The sequence below is a fragment of the Pezoporus flaviventris genome, unplaced genomic scaffold (genome assembly GCF_033815535.1).
Source record: "Pezoporus flaviventris isolate CSIRO_AGI_PZ_B2104156 unplaced genomic scaffold, CSIRO_AGI_Pfla_v1 ptg000013l, whole genome shotgun sequence".
Taxonomy (NCBI): domain Eukaryota; kingdom Metazoa; phylum Chordata; class Aves; order Psittaciformes; family Psittacidae; genus Pezoporus; species Pezoporus flaviventris.
In genome coordinates, this window is record NW_026892561.1 from 18686716 (window position 1) to 18700842 (window position 14127).

The window sequence follows — 14127 nt, forward strand, 5'->3', positions numbered from 1 at the left end:
AGGTTCCAGTATAGGTTGGGGAACGACCTGTTAGAGAGCAGTGTAGGGGAGAGGGACCTGGGGGTCCTAGTGGACGACAGGATGACCATGAGCCAACACTGTGCCCTTGTGGCTAAGAAGGCCAATGGCATCCTGGGGTGTATTAGAAGGGCGGTGGTTAGTAGGTCGAGAGAGGTCCTCCTTCCCCTCTACTCTGCCCTGGTGAGACCGCATCTGGAGTATTGTGTCCAGTTCTGGGCCCCTCAGTTCAAGAAGGACAGGGAGCTGCTGGAGAGAGTCCAGCGCAGGGCAACGAAGATGATTAAGGGAGTGGAGCATCTCCCTTATGAGGAAAGACTGAGGGAGCTGGGTCTCTATAGTTTGGAGAAGAGGAGACTGAGGGGTGACCTTATCAGTGTCTATAAATATATAAAGGGGGAGTGTCACGAGGACGGAGCCAGGCTCTACTCAGTGGCAAACAATGATAGGACAAGGGGTAATGGGTACAAACTGGAACACAAGAGGTTCCACTTAAACTTGAGAAGAAACTTCTTCTCAGTGAGGGTGACGGAACACTGGAACAGGCTGCCCAGGGAGGTTGTGGAGTCTCCTTCCCTGGAGACATTCAAAACCCGCCTGGACGCATTCCTGTGTAACATTATCTAGGTGTTCCTGCTCCGGCAGGGGGATTGGACTAGATGATCTTTCGAGGTCCCTTCCAATCTCTAACATACTGTGATACTGTGATACTGTGATCCTGCCCCTCTACTCTGCTCTCGTGAGACCTCACCTGGAGTATTGTGTGCAGTTCTGGTGTCCTCAACATAAAAAGGAAATGGAACTGTTGGAACAAGTCCAGAGAAGGGCCACGAGGATGATCAGGGGAATGGAGCACCTCCCGTATGAAGACAGGCTGAGGAAGTTGGGGCTGTTCAGCCTGGAGAAGAGAAGGCTGCGTGGAGACCTCATAGCAGCCTTCCAGTATCTGAAGGGGGGCTATAGGGATGCTGGGGAGGGACTCTTCATTAGAGATTGTAGTGACAGGACAAGGGGTAACGGGCTCAAACTTAAACAGGGGAAGTTTAGGTTGGATATAAGAAGGAAATTCTTTCCTGTTAGGGTGGTGAGGCACTGGAACAGATTGCCCAGGGAGGTTGTGAATGCTCCATCCCTGGCAGTGCTCAAGACCAGGTTGGACGAAGCCTTGGGTGATATGATTTAGCGTAAGGTGTCCCTGCCCATGGCAGGGGGGTTGGAACTAGATGATCTTAAGGTCCTTTCCAACCCTAACGATTCTATGATTCTATGAATGATTTACTGTGAAACCAGCACCATCGTGATCAGCTTCTCACTTCTTACACCCTTCTTCAACATTTGAGATCAAAGATTGCAAACACTTTATTTTACAAAAGTTTGTTTTCATGACCCCTGTTTGTATGCTTTAATTTTCAAATAGCTTTCTTATGTGGTTGCTCAGTCAGAACTTGAAAATAATCAAGTTGTTGAATGCTCCATAATGTTGCAAACTGCTCTCCAGACAGAATCCCAATACAAATCACTCAGTACACATACCTAGGTGTGATGTATTCACTTCTCTATCCATCAGGAGAACAGCTGCCTCCAATTTCTGTGTTTCTATTGCACTCACATATACAATATTAACAAAAAACCCCACCCAAAATAAAAGATTATTAAGCTTGTTGCATCAAGCACCACAATGACTGGATATATACACATACCAGGAAGCCATCCATCTACACACAAACAACAGTCAGCACATACAATAGAGCCACTTGTTTACTTGTTTTTTTTTTCCCAGTAAAGACTTAAGAATGAATTTAGGAAATTTAAAAAAAAAAAAAAAAAAAAAAAAAAAGGGCAGGAAGATGCTGTCTCATTTGCTAGAAGTATTTCATGATACTCTATCAACTGCACTGAGGAATACACATTTGAGAACTAGAAGTACAGAAAGGTTCAAAACAGACTTTAGTTCAACAGAACTCACAATAGTGAACCTCACTGAATCATGGCTCAGGAAGTCCTGCAATCCATGTGACTAACAGACTGTGAGAACACATCAGGGAAAGGACTGCTCCATACCAGTTCACTTCTAATATTTTCTCTCTTAGCATTTACTGGTAGCCAGCTTTGATACTGGATAAAAGAGTATAATTAGTCCATTCAGTAGAACTTGCAATTTACAGCTCAAAATGCAACCTTAGGCCCTATTTTACTGCACACAGTTCAAACCTTCCTCTAAAACTAAAAACATGTTTCCTGAAGCACCCATTCATTCTGTGCATGCCAATGCAGGTGCAACGGGCTCACTCATACTGGCATGATAACAAAGCTATACTGCTTCTGAAGCCAGGCTGTGTTCAGAAGGACAACAATCATGTTTGTACGCTGTTGAACCATATTCTGCTTTCTTACAACATGACAGTTGGAGATGTGTCACATCTGTGCTAAGCACAGATAAGGTTGGTATTTTTAAATTCTAGGACCACCCTGACTATTGACTCTTATTTCCTTCATACCTGTTTGCAGGAACATGTGTTTTTTCTAAAAGAAGAGATAATACACAGACCTTCTTAAGCAGAAGTGATCGAATTACGTCATGGGAAAATATTCCCACAAAACCACAAAGCCTGGCATTTCCAGGCCTCCCCACATCTGTTTCTGCCTTTCAGGTTTATTTGCTAAAAGCAAAAGCTATGAAAAAGCGGTTTAAACCCAAGCTGATATTACACTTACCTGACTGTGTCATAGATAAAGATTCATCAGACCAGTTGTGAGATATCTGATGAGACTTTACAGGTGAACGTAGCTGTCCTCCAGTTCTATGGCTGCCTTTACTGGAATCTTGCCGTGATGCAGATATGCTGCTTCTGGGAGAAGACTATGGCAAAAGAGAATGACAAATAAGTCATTGCTTGTAAAGACCAGTTTGAAAAGTAGGAGATCACTGTCATCAGGAGCTAGTTACAAGGAAGGAACAGCATGACTAGAGAATATCTCACAAGCAGTGGTACCTATCCAACTATCTTAAGAAGAATATCAGTTTGCTGGACAAACAAGAATACCAAGAGCAGAAATAGCTGACTGCTTACTTTGAGCCTAGATTTCAGTAAACCTGCTTAGATTACTCTATTTCTACCTACATGAACCGACATGGTTCTGACTCACAGGCATTTAACACAGTTTATTTAATCTTATTTGGTAACAACCACAGCAAAAGAAACTCCTAGTAAACATATCAATGAAATCAAAAGGACCATTTCACGTAAGGGGTGCAATATGACACTCTAAATTAGTAAAACCACAGAGCATTTCTCTGAGGCCAGGCAAACAATTCTAAGAGCAAACATTCTCCCACAGTGCTGCTTACTGCTTTGACATTATACCACAAACCTTTCACACACCTTGGACATAACCTCTGGCACATATTAGACATTTTACCTCACTATCTTCTCGGCAAACTTTCCAAGAAAATATTTGTAATAACTCTAGAAATATTTCTAGAATATAAAACTATATAGATACGTGTACAGCATAACTATAGAAACTCTAGATGAGCAGTTCTTTTACCCCACAGACACCACATTTTCTGTCTCACTAAGCATAGAGCAAAGTTATCAGGACGAAACTGACAAAAATTATCAACCAAGTAGAATTAGCAGTTATGGAATAGCTGGAACAGAACAATAAGGTAGAATTAGCTACTGCGCAGACATAATCTGAAACCCAAACGGTTGTGCATGACATTACAGCTCTGCTTCTTCATCCTATACTTATAATTTGGGGTACATCACTTGCAAATAAAGCAATGCGGAAAACCAGAGCATAGTTTCTGTGGCCTCAAAGAATTTATACAATGGTAACAAGCTAGCCTACAGCTAATTTATACTGGTAAACTGGGTCAATGTTCCACCACTTAATACTGCATACCTACGTGACATACGCAAAACATTTTGCAAGACTACCCACAAGTTTAAAAATATCTAAACTCAGTGATGAAGCAATTTCTCCTCAAGACTTCAGCACGTACCTGATCACAATGTGTATACACAATAATGTAAAATGGTATTGCCAACAGAAAATAGTTTAATCTCTGCTTTGACAACTGGCATGGCTATGCTTACTCCTTCTCTCATAGCCTTTTTCAAGTGTTAAAATACATATAGCATAAAAACTCACGAGTTTGCCAGGTGAGGCAGACTTGAACTCTTCAGAATAAACCATTTCTTCATTAGCTGTACTCTGATCTGGGCTTTCTGGCTGTCCATGGCCCATAGTCTCTGATGGGACAGACTCAGCAGCTAGACTGCCCAGACCTTCTGGGACAGAGCTTTCACTGTTCAGATGACAGCAAGAAGGCACTGGAGACTCTTCTTCGCTAGCTGTTTCTGAGATTCAACAAGAGACAAAACAAAGCGCTTAAGAACCTGCCCTGATTTATAGGCCTGCAAAGATGCTGCTGCCTGTATACAAAGTAGTAACTGCTACCAATACATGTCAAATTGGTGTTATTTCCCCCACCTAGACACTGAGGGTGGAGCTCTTGGAAAGAACAAGCATGTTTACTAGAAAGTTATAATTTGAGACTGTCAAACCTTCTAAGTGATTGCTGAACATATAAAATAAAGAGGGTTTCAGGATATTCTAACATTTTCCAGACAACACACTCAAAAAAGATCATTAGCGAAACCTGTCCTTCTGGTTGACCATACACCATAGCAAAAGACACTATTAGTTTGAAGAAGTCATGGAGGAGCATATAATCTGCAAGCCAGATACTGAATTTAGAATTGACTGCTTCCTTTACAGTAGTTGCGGAAAACATTTTAATGTTAGGATTTCATCATGAGTGTCTCAACTGGCAGCAACTAAAATAATAAGTTGGGTTTTCAAAATTCCTGTTTATTAAATTCCGCAGGAGTCACAGCATTACTTAGGCAGTCATAGAGAATTATTCAGTATTTGAGCAAAGGCTGGGGAGCAGAACTTCTGAACATGGGCTGTGTTCCAGTGCTTACTAGTAGATACAATTAATAGGAAGTAAGTATATTTTCTCATTCTGAATTTTTGTTAATCTGATACACATATCTTCAAAATGTCTTACAATGCCCAAAATCCATATGACTCTTCAGTAACAGCCCTAATAGGGCATAATTCTGAATTTCCTTTGCACATTCAAAGGACATGCTGCCTGCCTTCAGCAAAGTGGGAGAGAAAAAAAGAAAATTGATTGTTTCTAGAACAATCCCAAAGTTCCATTATTTTCTCTGCTTCTCTGTGCTTCATGCTGAAAGTATGGTCCAGTTAAAACAGAACAGTAAAGCTGTGGCTCCCAACATCTCTGAACTTTTTTTTTTCCTAACAATAGCATTACTCACGCCAATTATATCCTTACACACTTAAGCACAGTTGCACATTTCAAATGGTTATCCTGCATTCACAACAGAGGGTAGAAAAAGATGCTGAAACACAGCCTCTGGTAAGAGCCATCCTCACCAACAGTGAGGAAGCTAACAGGACAGACACTCTGAGCACTACAGAAGTTTTAATAAGAGTAAGTTCAGAAGATGATCAGCAGAGATCATGAAGTATTTTTGTTCTGAATTGTATGTAGAAATGGGCCTCTGGTGCACTGTTCACTTGAGAAGATACATAGCAGAGGAGGGATACACTTTTAACTGAAGTGTAAAATGGGGCTAAAAGAACAAGGCAACAGAAGGCACTAAAGACTGTAGAAACTGATATTCTAAGGGGGTCCAGAGAAGAACCACCACCACCAAAACATCAAAAAAGGAAGGAAGTGCAAACTTGAACAATCATGTCAAATTACGCTTTACTCGTTATTTGTATCACTACCCTCCACTTCCTTTTACCTTTGGGTTCAGTTCTCTGATCCCCCAGCTCTTTCTTGGCTGTTTTGGTTTTGAGCAGCTCTTTGTCCCAGGCAGCTAGAGCCTGCTTTTCTATCTGCCGTATTTCTGCTTCTTCTGCATCCAGGCGGCGTTTCCACTCCAACAATTCTTCAGCATGTTGTCGACGCTGCATCAGCTTCTGTTCTCGCTTAGTTAGAAACCTAACAGACAGAGCAGAAGACAATGAGAAAAGAGCCAATCACACTCAAAGGTCCCAATACCCAGATGCTCTATTGACACAATTTCTAGAATTACAGCTGTTCAGATTTTTTTCAAGGATAATATCCACACTAACAACTATGTTCTAGACCTCCCACGTGCTGCTGAAAAACCCCCTACAACTAAAAAAGATTTTTTTCTTTGCAATAAGTCTACAACATCCTGTAGTGGTGGGCTACAGCAGACTACAACATATGCTGCTTACATTTTAAAGATCTTCAAAACCATTAAAAGTGCTACTAACTATTCACTAAAATGAACAGGCTAAGTTCCCAATTTCAGTACATGAAAAGTACCAGTGGTATTAAACTGGAACCCTCAAGAAAGCAGTGACTGTTTGAAAAAAAAACCTTTTCTTTTCACTAATCCCAATGACAGAAAAATTGTAACTCCAAGTTGCCCCACATATTTTCCAAATACATACTTCTAAGAGAAGGTGATGCTGTGTTAATAGATCTCCTGAATGACTGGAGTTTCTATCCTTCCCCCCTTAAGCGTCGTCTCTGTGGATAACCACATCTGAAATGTTAATTGCGAGCTGACAGCATCAAGAGAATATGGGATGCAGGACTTTTTTTTCCCAGCCACTAGCATATCTGGTTCCCGGTTTAACAGCAGATAAAAAGCAAAGCTCATGATGAAAACTATGAGATATTTTCTTTCTGACAAAGATTTCTTAGGTGATCCACAAAACCTCAAAAATGAGGAAATTCTTATAGGACTCTCTAGGTATGAATAAGTTTGTGTGAATATACTAGCTCGCTTTGGCAGCTCTTGAACAACAGTATCTCTGGTCTTATTTCTAAACACTGAAGTAACCAAGACCATAGGATTTAAGCTTTAACATAGTAAATGAAATCAAGTTCAACATCAACTGCATGCACTTCTTCTGACATGCAAAGTCTAGAGAAGAGTGTGTATCAAGTCATTAATCTCCTACACTTAAATTATGACATCATAAAATCATTCTGCAGAAAACTTATGGTTTGCCAGCTAGAGTTCACCCTCTACAGGGGGTGGGGTACCTAAAAAGGCAGTCTTCAAAGATTTGCACTATTTGCTTTGCAAATGCCTTTATAATTTGTAAGTTTCAAACCATACCAATCACTTGGCATCTAAATTTTTAAGCTGCAAAGCAGATGATAATTTCATTTCTGCTTTTTAATCTCTCATGTTCCAAAAAAAGCCCTTTTATTTGCAGACGCTGGAATAGCCAAATAGCTAATCTGCATGTCTTGCCTGCTAAGGCACACGTCTTGTTTGTTCACTTCATGTTCATTCTGCTCCCTGTAAAAGTGAGCTGGAAGCTGACCAGAAAGGTTAAGATTCATGTGAATCCTTCTCTAAGATCGATTCATGTAAGGTAGACAAGTTATGATTTGAAGACAAAAGTTTCAGAAGCCAGTAAGACATGCCCACAATCTTCTTTCCTATGATCAAAACAAGAGCAGGCTCAAACCAGAAGCATCACAGAGTCTTTGGGAACACCTTCAAGCAACAGATTCAATGATTTTGTGCATTACTTTATTACTTTCTATAGACAAACATTAAACATTGTCTACTTTTAGACAAACCCAACAGATTAATACCATTAAGAAAATAGAGTACCAACAGTAATTGCATTACAAACATGACATGGACAGCCATGTTGTGCCTTTCAACAGCACTATCAGATTTATCAACTCTTACTTTCAGATACAAAACAGTTTCAGTTAATCTAGCAGATCATCATGTATTTGGAACTCATTACAGAGTAATTATTACAATGATTTCACTGCAAAAGGCAACTTTTTTGTCTTCCTTGTAAATGGTTTGATATAATCAGAACGTCTGGATCTTCACAGCTTACTGGATCTTTAGGAAGGCAAGTCCAGTTGAAATAAAATGCAAGAGATAGGTTGAAATAAATGGATTCAAAAGAATAGGACTCCCTAAAAGCATTAACCCCTAAGACTAGGGGAGACAGAAAGGAGAATAATTAACTAAATGACGATGAAATTAACCACCACACAAAAACTACTTGCTAGTAAGAAAGGTAAGTCAAAAGAAGTGATGGGAACGAAAGAAGTTTCCAACATTCCACCTACAGAAAGAGGAGGATTAAAGCAGCATGCCTAAAGATGCAGACCCTTTTATAACCTGGGGTTTGAAAGGTCAGAGCCACAAGGTAGTATACACACTGCTTTGACATTTACTACGGTCTAGAGGGTTCCAGTTGTAACACCAAAGGTATGCATTTATCCTCAAAAGCAGCAGCACCTTCATGGGAAACCAGAAAAAGGCAAAACCATGCCTGGCATCTACAAAGCTGGAAAACTGGGGAGAAAAAGAGCAGCAGCACTCGGATTGCACCAGCATGATTTAAAAAAATCTAAATATTTCTCTGCTGCTAACATCACATATTTTATCAATGCATCCCAAATATTAACCTGGAAGCATAACTTGCTGTTCTGACCTGTGCTTGTACATTTATATCCAAAGTATACTGACTTCAAATTCAAATTAGACAGTTTCAGCAGCTATTCTGAAGTGCTAACTAGACAGTGGGAACAAAGTGAACTATCTGCCTGCCATTCAGAACACAGTAGGAATAAGAGATTTGAATCATAGGATGGTTTAGATTTGAAGTGACCTTGAAGATCATCCAGTCCAACTTCCCTACCATGGCCCAGGACATCTTTTACTACATCAGGCTGTTCAAAGCCCCATCCATTCCGGCCTTGAACACTGCCAGGGCCGAGGCATCTACAACTTCTCTGGGCAACCTGTGCCGGTGTCTCACCACCTTCGTAATAAGAAAAAACCCAAATCTTCCTTATATTTAATCTAGACCTACTGTTGGTCTAAAACCATTACTCCTTGTCCTATTGCTAACGTGTCCTAGCAGAAGGTCTTTCTGGTTTTTATTTAAATAGTCCACTTTATATATTGAAAGGCACAAATAAGGTCTCCCCAGTGCCTTCTCTTCTCCAGGCTGAAAAACCACACTTCTCTCAGCCTTTCTTCATAGGAAAGGTACTCCAGCCCACTGATCATTTCTGTGGCCCTCTGCTGGACCTCCTCCAACAGATCCATGTCTTTTTCATCCTGGGGACCTCAAAACTGGATGAAGTACTCCAGATGGGGGTCTCATGTGAGCAGAGTAGAGGGGAAGCATCAGCTTATATCCAGTGGGTTTTTTCATCCACCAGCATCCCCAAGTCCTTCTCTGCAGAGTAGCTCTTAATTCATTCATCCCTCAAGTCTACACTGATTCTGGGGATTGCTCTGACCCAGATGCAGGACCCTGTTATCTCCATGAGGTCCACAGTGGCCCACTCCTCAAGCCTGTCAAGGTCTCTCTGGATGGCACCCCTTCCCTCCAGTGAATCAACCACACCACTCAGCTTGGTGTCATCTGCAGACTTTTTAAAGACATACCCAATCCCGCTCACTGTCTATGCCATTCAGAAAAATCTGGAAACAATGAGGAAAGCGTCAAGAAGTTCACTGATGAAAGAACCTCTTGACTTCCCAGGACTGAACAGAGCATGCTCTATCAAAGAGTCTATCACTTGAAAAAGATGCAGTTACCTGACCAATTGGTTGTAGATATACAGCTGGAATTTGGGGTGAAGATTGGGAAAACAGACACTGAGAGAGGCCCAGTGGTGAGACGTAAAGACAGAGAAGAAGTAGTGAACAGGAGAGCAGTGTCTACAAAATAAGGAGGAAGAGTTTAAAACTAAGATAGCAAAAAAGGCAGAAAGAATGAGAAAAGGATAGCATCTAGCAAAGAACTTTAAAATTAATTGCATTTAACATTGTATAGTTATTACCCAACATCTGAAGTAGAAAAACTATACACTGTTATGCAGAAGGTAACAGAAAACACACACACACCAATTCATTTTCTAATGGCAAGCTACTTTCACACTGCTAGATTTTTCTTTAAATTTTGGAAAGAGTTATTTTGATGCAGACTTCCACATGCACTGGTTAACATTTCAACCTGATCTTTTTGCAACTCCTGTTATTGTAATTGTCAATACAGTATACAATGAGCATTAAATAGCATACTACTTTTGCTACATGGACAACTTTGCTTGTCTGAAACTTTAAACACATTTTCATTCACCTGGTGAAACCTCAGTAAAATTAATTCTCCAAAGGTAAGCACCAGTGAAGGGGGGGGGGGGATTAAATTACATATTTTAAAACATGAGCAAATCCAGGAAGAGTCTGAGAAATACCTGTAATTTGACCTCTAGCTGCTATTTTGGTTTTTGGCAATGAAGTGCAGACTTGGTCTCAGAATACTTGTACATTGCCTCTTTCATTTGAAGTACTAACTGCAGAAAGATAATGCCCATTTGTTTAAAAAAAATAATCTACCTACCTAAACTTATAGCTGTGCTTAAAATGGTATTTTCTAAACAATTACCATTTTAAGTTAATTCCTAATGAATGATCATAATTACAGAAAAATGCCATGCTCCACATAGCTCTATCAACTACAACGCAAGCTAAGCAGCATATTAAGGAAAGGCAAAAGAAAATAAGCATTTAATCAGTTCTTCTATAGCACAGATTATCATTAAAGTTGCATATGCAAGGAAAGCAAGGGGAAGTGGTTAATTCTCTTTGACAGAGCATGCTCCTGTTCACATGCAGGCTGTTAAAAAAATAACCATTCTTTCATTCCCCTTTTAGCAGAAAAGAAATATTAAAGTTGCCTCTTAAGGAAGCCACAGGATTTCCACCTTGCTATGGGCTATACCAAATCCAGCATAGTAGGCTCTCCTAATTCCTTATTCTAGTTCCTCTACTACTTCACTCAACATTCAGCCTCTTTCCTTTTGCCGTATCTCACTCACACCCTGATTAAGCTGCCCTTCAGACAGCAGCTTCCTATCACTACACCCCAAACCAAATGTCTTACTCTATTATGTTAATATTATTCTTACGCATTTTACAAATAAGGACATTTAAAAGACTCCAAGTCAGCACTGGTTTTCAATCAATAAGCATGGCTATTGCAATCAAAATGCCTGCAGAAGGTGTGCAAAACCTACATAATTGGGAAGATCAAGTACTAGAGAATCACTTATGTTTACACAAAATACTACTTCCTTTGAATATGTCTGTATCAATCCAAAACAAAACCATAAAACCAAAAATACATGACCACATATATTGCACAACTTCCACTTGTTCAGCCTAAAAGCAGTTATTTCAGCTCAAATCCTGCTATCTACTTTTTGAAAATTATTCTATTTTGGACTGATGATTCAAACATCTCTAAGGGCAGAACATAATTTGTATCTACTACTATCCCTTGCAATAGTAAGAACAATTATTTATTAATATGTAATTCTTTCTGCAATCATACTTGTTGCTTAGAAATGAAAGTACTTTGAAACAGTAAAATTTCAAAAACAATACTGACAAAACCACTACCTGATAAAAAGTAGCAAAGGAAGTTTTAAATACAAAAGTGTCATCTCCTATAGTGTTTAGTAACACTATATCTCAAAAATGGTAAGATGTCACTTGGTTTTGTTACACCACCTGAAATTTTGTATGTTGAATCTCAGGTGGTAAAAAAAATAAAGACCCTCTTTAAAAAAAACCTGAAACTCTGTAAGTCAACATGGCCTCCAGAGCACATCCTTCTCAAGTCCTCATCTTCAGCCATTTACCAACTTCAAAATACATTTTGAGAAAAAGAGTTTGCTGCTATACCGATGGGGTTGGTTTCCACACGACCTGGAATGCCAAGAGTTTAGTTTTGGAAATATGACAATTCAGAATCTTGAAATCATTTGTCATTTTGGCCATTAAGTTTACCAGAAGAGTTTGAATAAAATAGCAATGAATTCAGGCGAGAACACAAAGACTATGTATACCTAGAACGCCATTTTTGATTTTTCCTACTTACACCAATCCTCACTTAGTACTACTGGTTTTTATCTTCATCATATACAAACACATGCAAGTCTGGGAAATATACTTCTAAAAAGATTACAAGCACATAAGGAGTCACAAACAGCCTGCAAATGGCAGTGCTTGCTTTTTGATGTTTTAACCAGCTGTGTTAGGAGTCACATGAGGAAAAAAAAAAAAACAACCATTATATAAGATCTCCCTTACGGACTAAAATACAGTGACATACTTTGGTTATAAGTTAAAAAAAAAAATGTTTAAGCAAGGACTATTTTTTGCAGAAATTGGCAGAGATCAAATTTTTAATGGATTAGTCTCAAAAATAAATTTAAGGCTTCAAACTAATGAGCACATGCTGGAAAAGCATTTGGGATGTTTAGTGCAGACAAAATAATCCCTACACTGAAAAGATGCGGAAAAATAATTTCATTCAAAACAATTTAACAAGTGAAACCTTCAGCCCTAGTTTTCAGACACAGGAACTGCACATATACTTCATTGTTTCCTCTGAAGACTAACAATCAACTTCAATTTTTTTCCAACCCATGGACCAAACAGGATGAAAAGAAAGGTCTTATTAATTGCCCATCTTCTCAGTCACACACATACAACCTCCATTAATTAAGAAAATACTATAAAATGCATCCTAGCTCACTTTAATGCAATCAGAACTGAAATTCTGCAGCTGGATAATAAGGTAGAAATCACAAGCCTGACAAGCTCAATGACTTTCTGAGAGCCAGATCTCAATCTCAGTTACTAGTTTTTGCATAAAATTATTCCTACTTTTAACTTACGCTTCAATTCAAGATAAAATTGGTACTGTAATTGCAGAGTCTCACTTCTTATATTTCTGCCCTTTAGAATAAAAGGGGAGATACAAAATACAGACACTATTTTGACCATTTGACTTCAGAGGTCTCATTGCTATAGGAGCTCTAATATCATCAAGCTGGAGACTGTCCAAGTTCCTTGAGCATACAAGTAGCCGAATCTCCTAAATTGATGTGCTTTTACAAATCAAAAAAGAAGTACAAAGAATATTAAAATCAATCTTGTATAATAAAAACTTGACACACTGTCTGCCAGCTAACAATGTCCAAATCTTAGTATTCATGCAACAGTTGTAGCCTTTGTATATTATATTCAAAAATTAACACAGTTCTATTAATGCTTCCCAATCAGCTATTTTTCAGGCAACACAGATCAAAGCTGATGTGATATTAATAGTGCAGATACTGGCCAAACCAACTCACTCTATTAAAATAGTAAAGTCTTGCATAAGAAGAAATAAAAAATAAATTAATTACTTCTCATCCATTCTGCTGCGCATTTTTTTAAGTTTCTGCATAATGCTACTAGTCTCACTGCTGGAGATTGAGATTGGGGAAGGGCTGCGTGTTTCTCCATCAGTTGGAAGTGGGCTAGAACCATTGCTCCGTTTGATGTCATCCTCACTGTGAAGTTCCTGCAATTAAGTGTAAAAAACCCCAAAAGGCAACATTAAAAGTAGGAAGTTATTCTACAATCCTTTTTAGACATTATGTTAATTTAGCTTACTTCTCTCAAGACTACATCAAATACTACTTCAGGTAAGTCTGTCAGCCTGCAGATTTAACTTGAGTATACAACTTCATTTTTATGTGACACAAAGTTTTTTAGTACATGCTTTTCCACCATAATTTAAGTTCTCCCTAGCTGTATGCAGAAAAAACCGCAACAAGACCCCAACATCAGAACTGAGTTACCCAAACAGGAAACCAATCCTTTCTATACTACTATTATTCAACTTGTGTCTCCTCAAAATTTTGTGAGGAAGCAGTCACCAAAATCCTGTCTTGCTGTCTTATAAAGCAGATGCAATAAACTTAGTGCAATGACACTAACACTCACACAAGGCAGCAAGTTTTGGGTTTAACACTTATATTTAGTACTTTGGAGTCTGAAAAAGAATCAAACAAAATCAGAGCCCAAGAGATCTAAGCAACAAAAAGCCGATATTCCCGAAGTTACCAGTTAAGCTTGAGAGTTAAAACATCATTTACTGCACAGTTAAAACAAAACATTTAATAAT

The 14127-nt window shown here is 39.0% G+C and overlaps 1 protein-coding gene across 4 annotated transcripts in view; it reads right to left on the bottom strand.

Annotated features, from left to right (window-relative positions):
• The window catches only part of CEP350 (centrosomal protein 350), a 75956-nt gene that overhangs the window by 17950 nt on the left and 43879 nt on the right, over positions 1-14127 (bottom strand). For all 4 annotated transcript variants that reach the window (XM_061452002.1, XM_061452005.1, XM_061452003.1 and 1 more), the window contains 5 exons: positions 13364-13521; positions 9702-9824; positions 5871-6070; positions 4177-4385; positions 2734-2878 (listed from right to left, as the gene is read on the bottom strand). In XM_061452002.1, coding sequence (XP_061307986.1) covers positions 2734-2878; positions 4177-4385; positions 5871-6070; positions 9702-9824; positions 13364-13521 — 835 coding nt within the window. The remainder of the gene's footprint in view (positions 1-2733; positions 2879-4176; positions 4386-5870; positions 6071-9701; positions 9825-13363; positions 13522-14127) is intronic.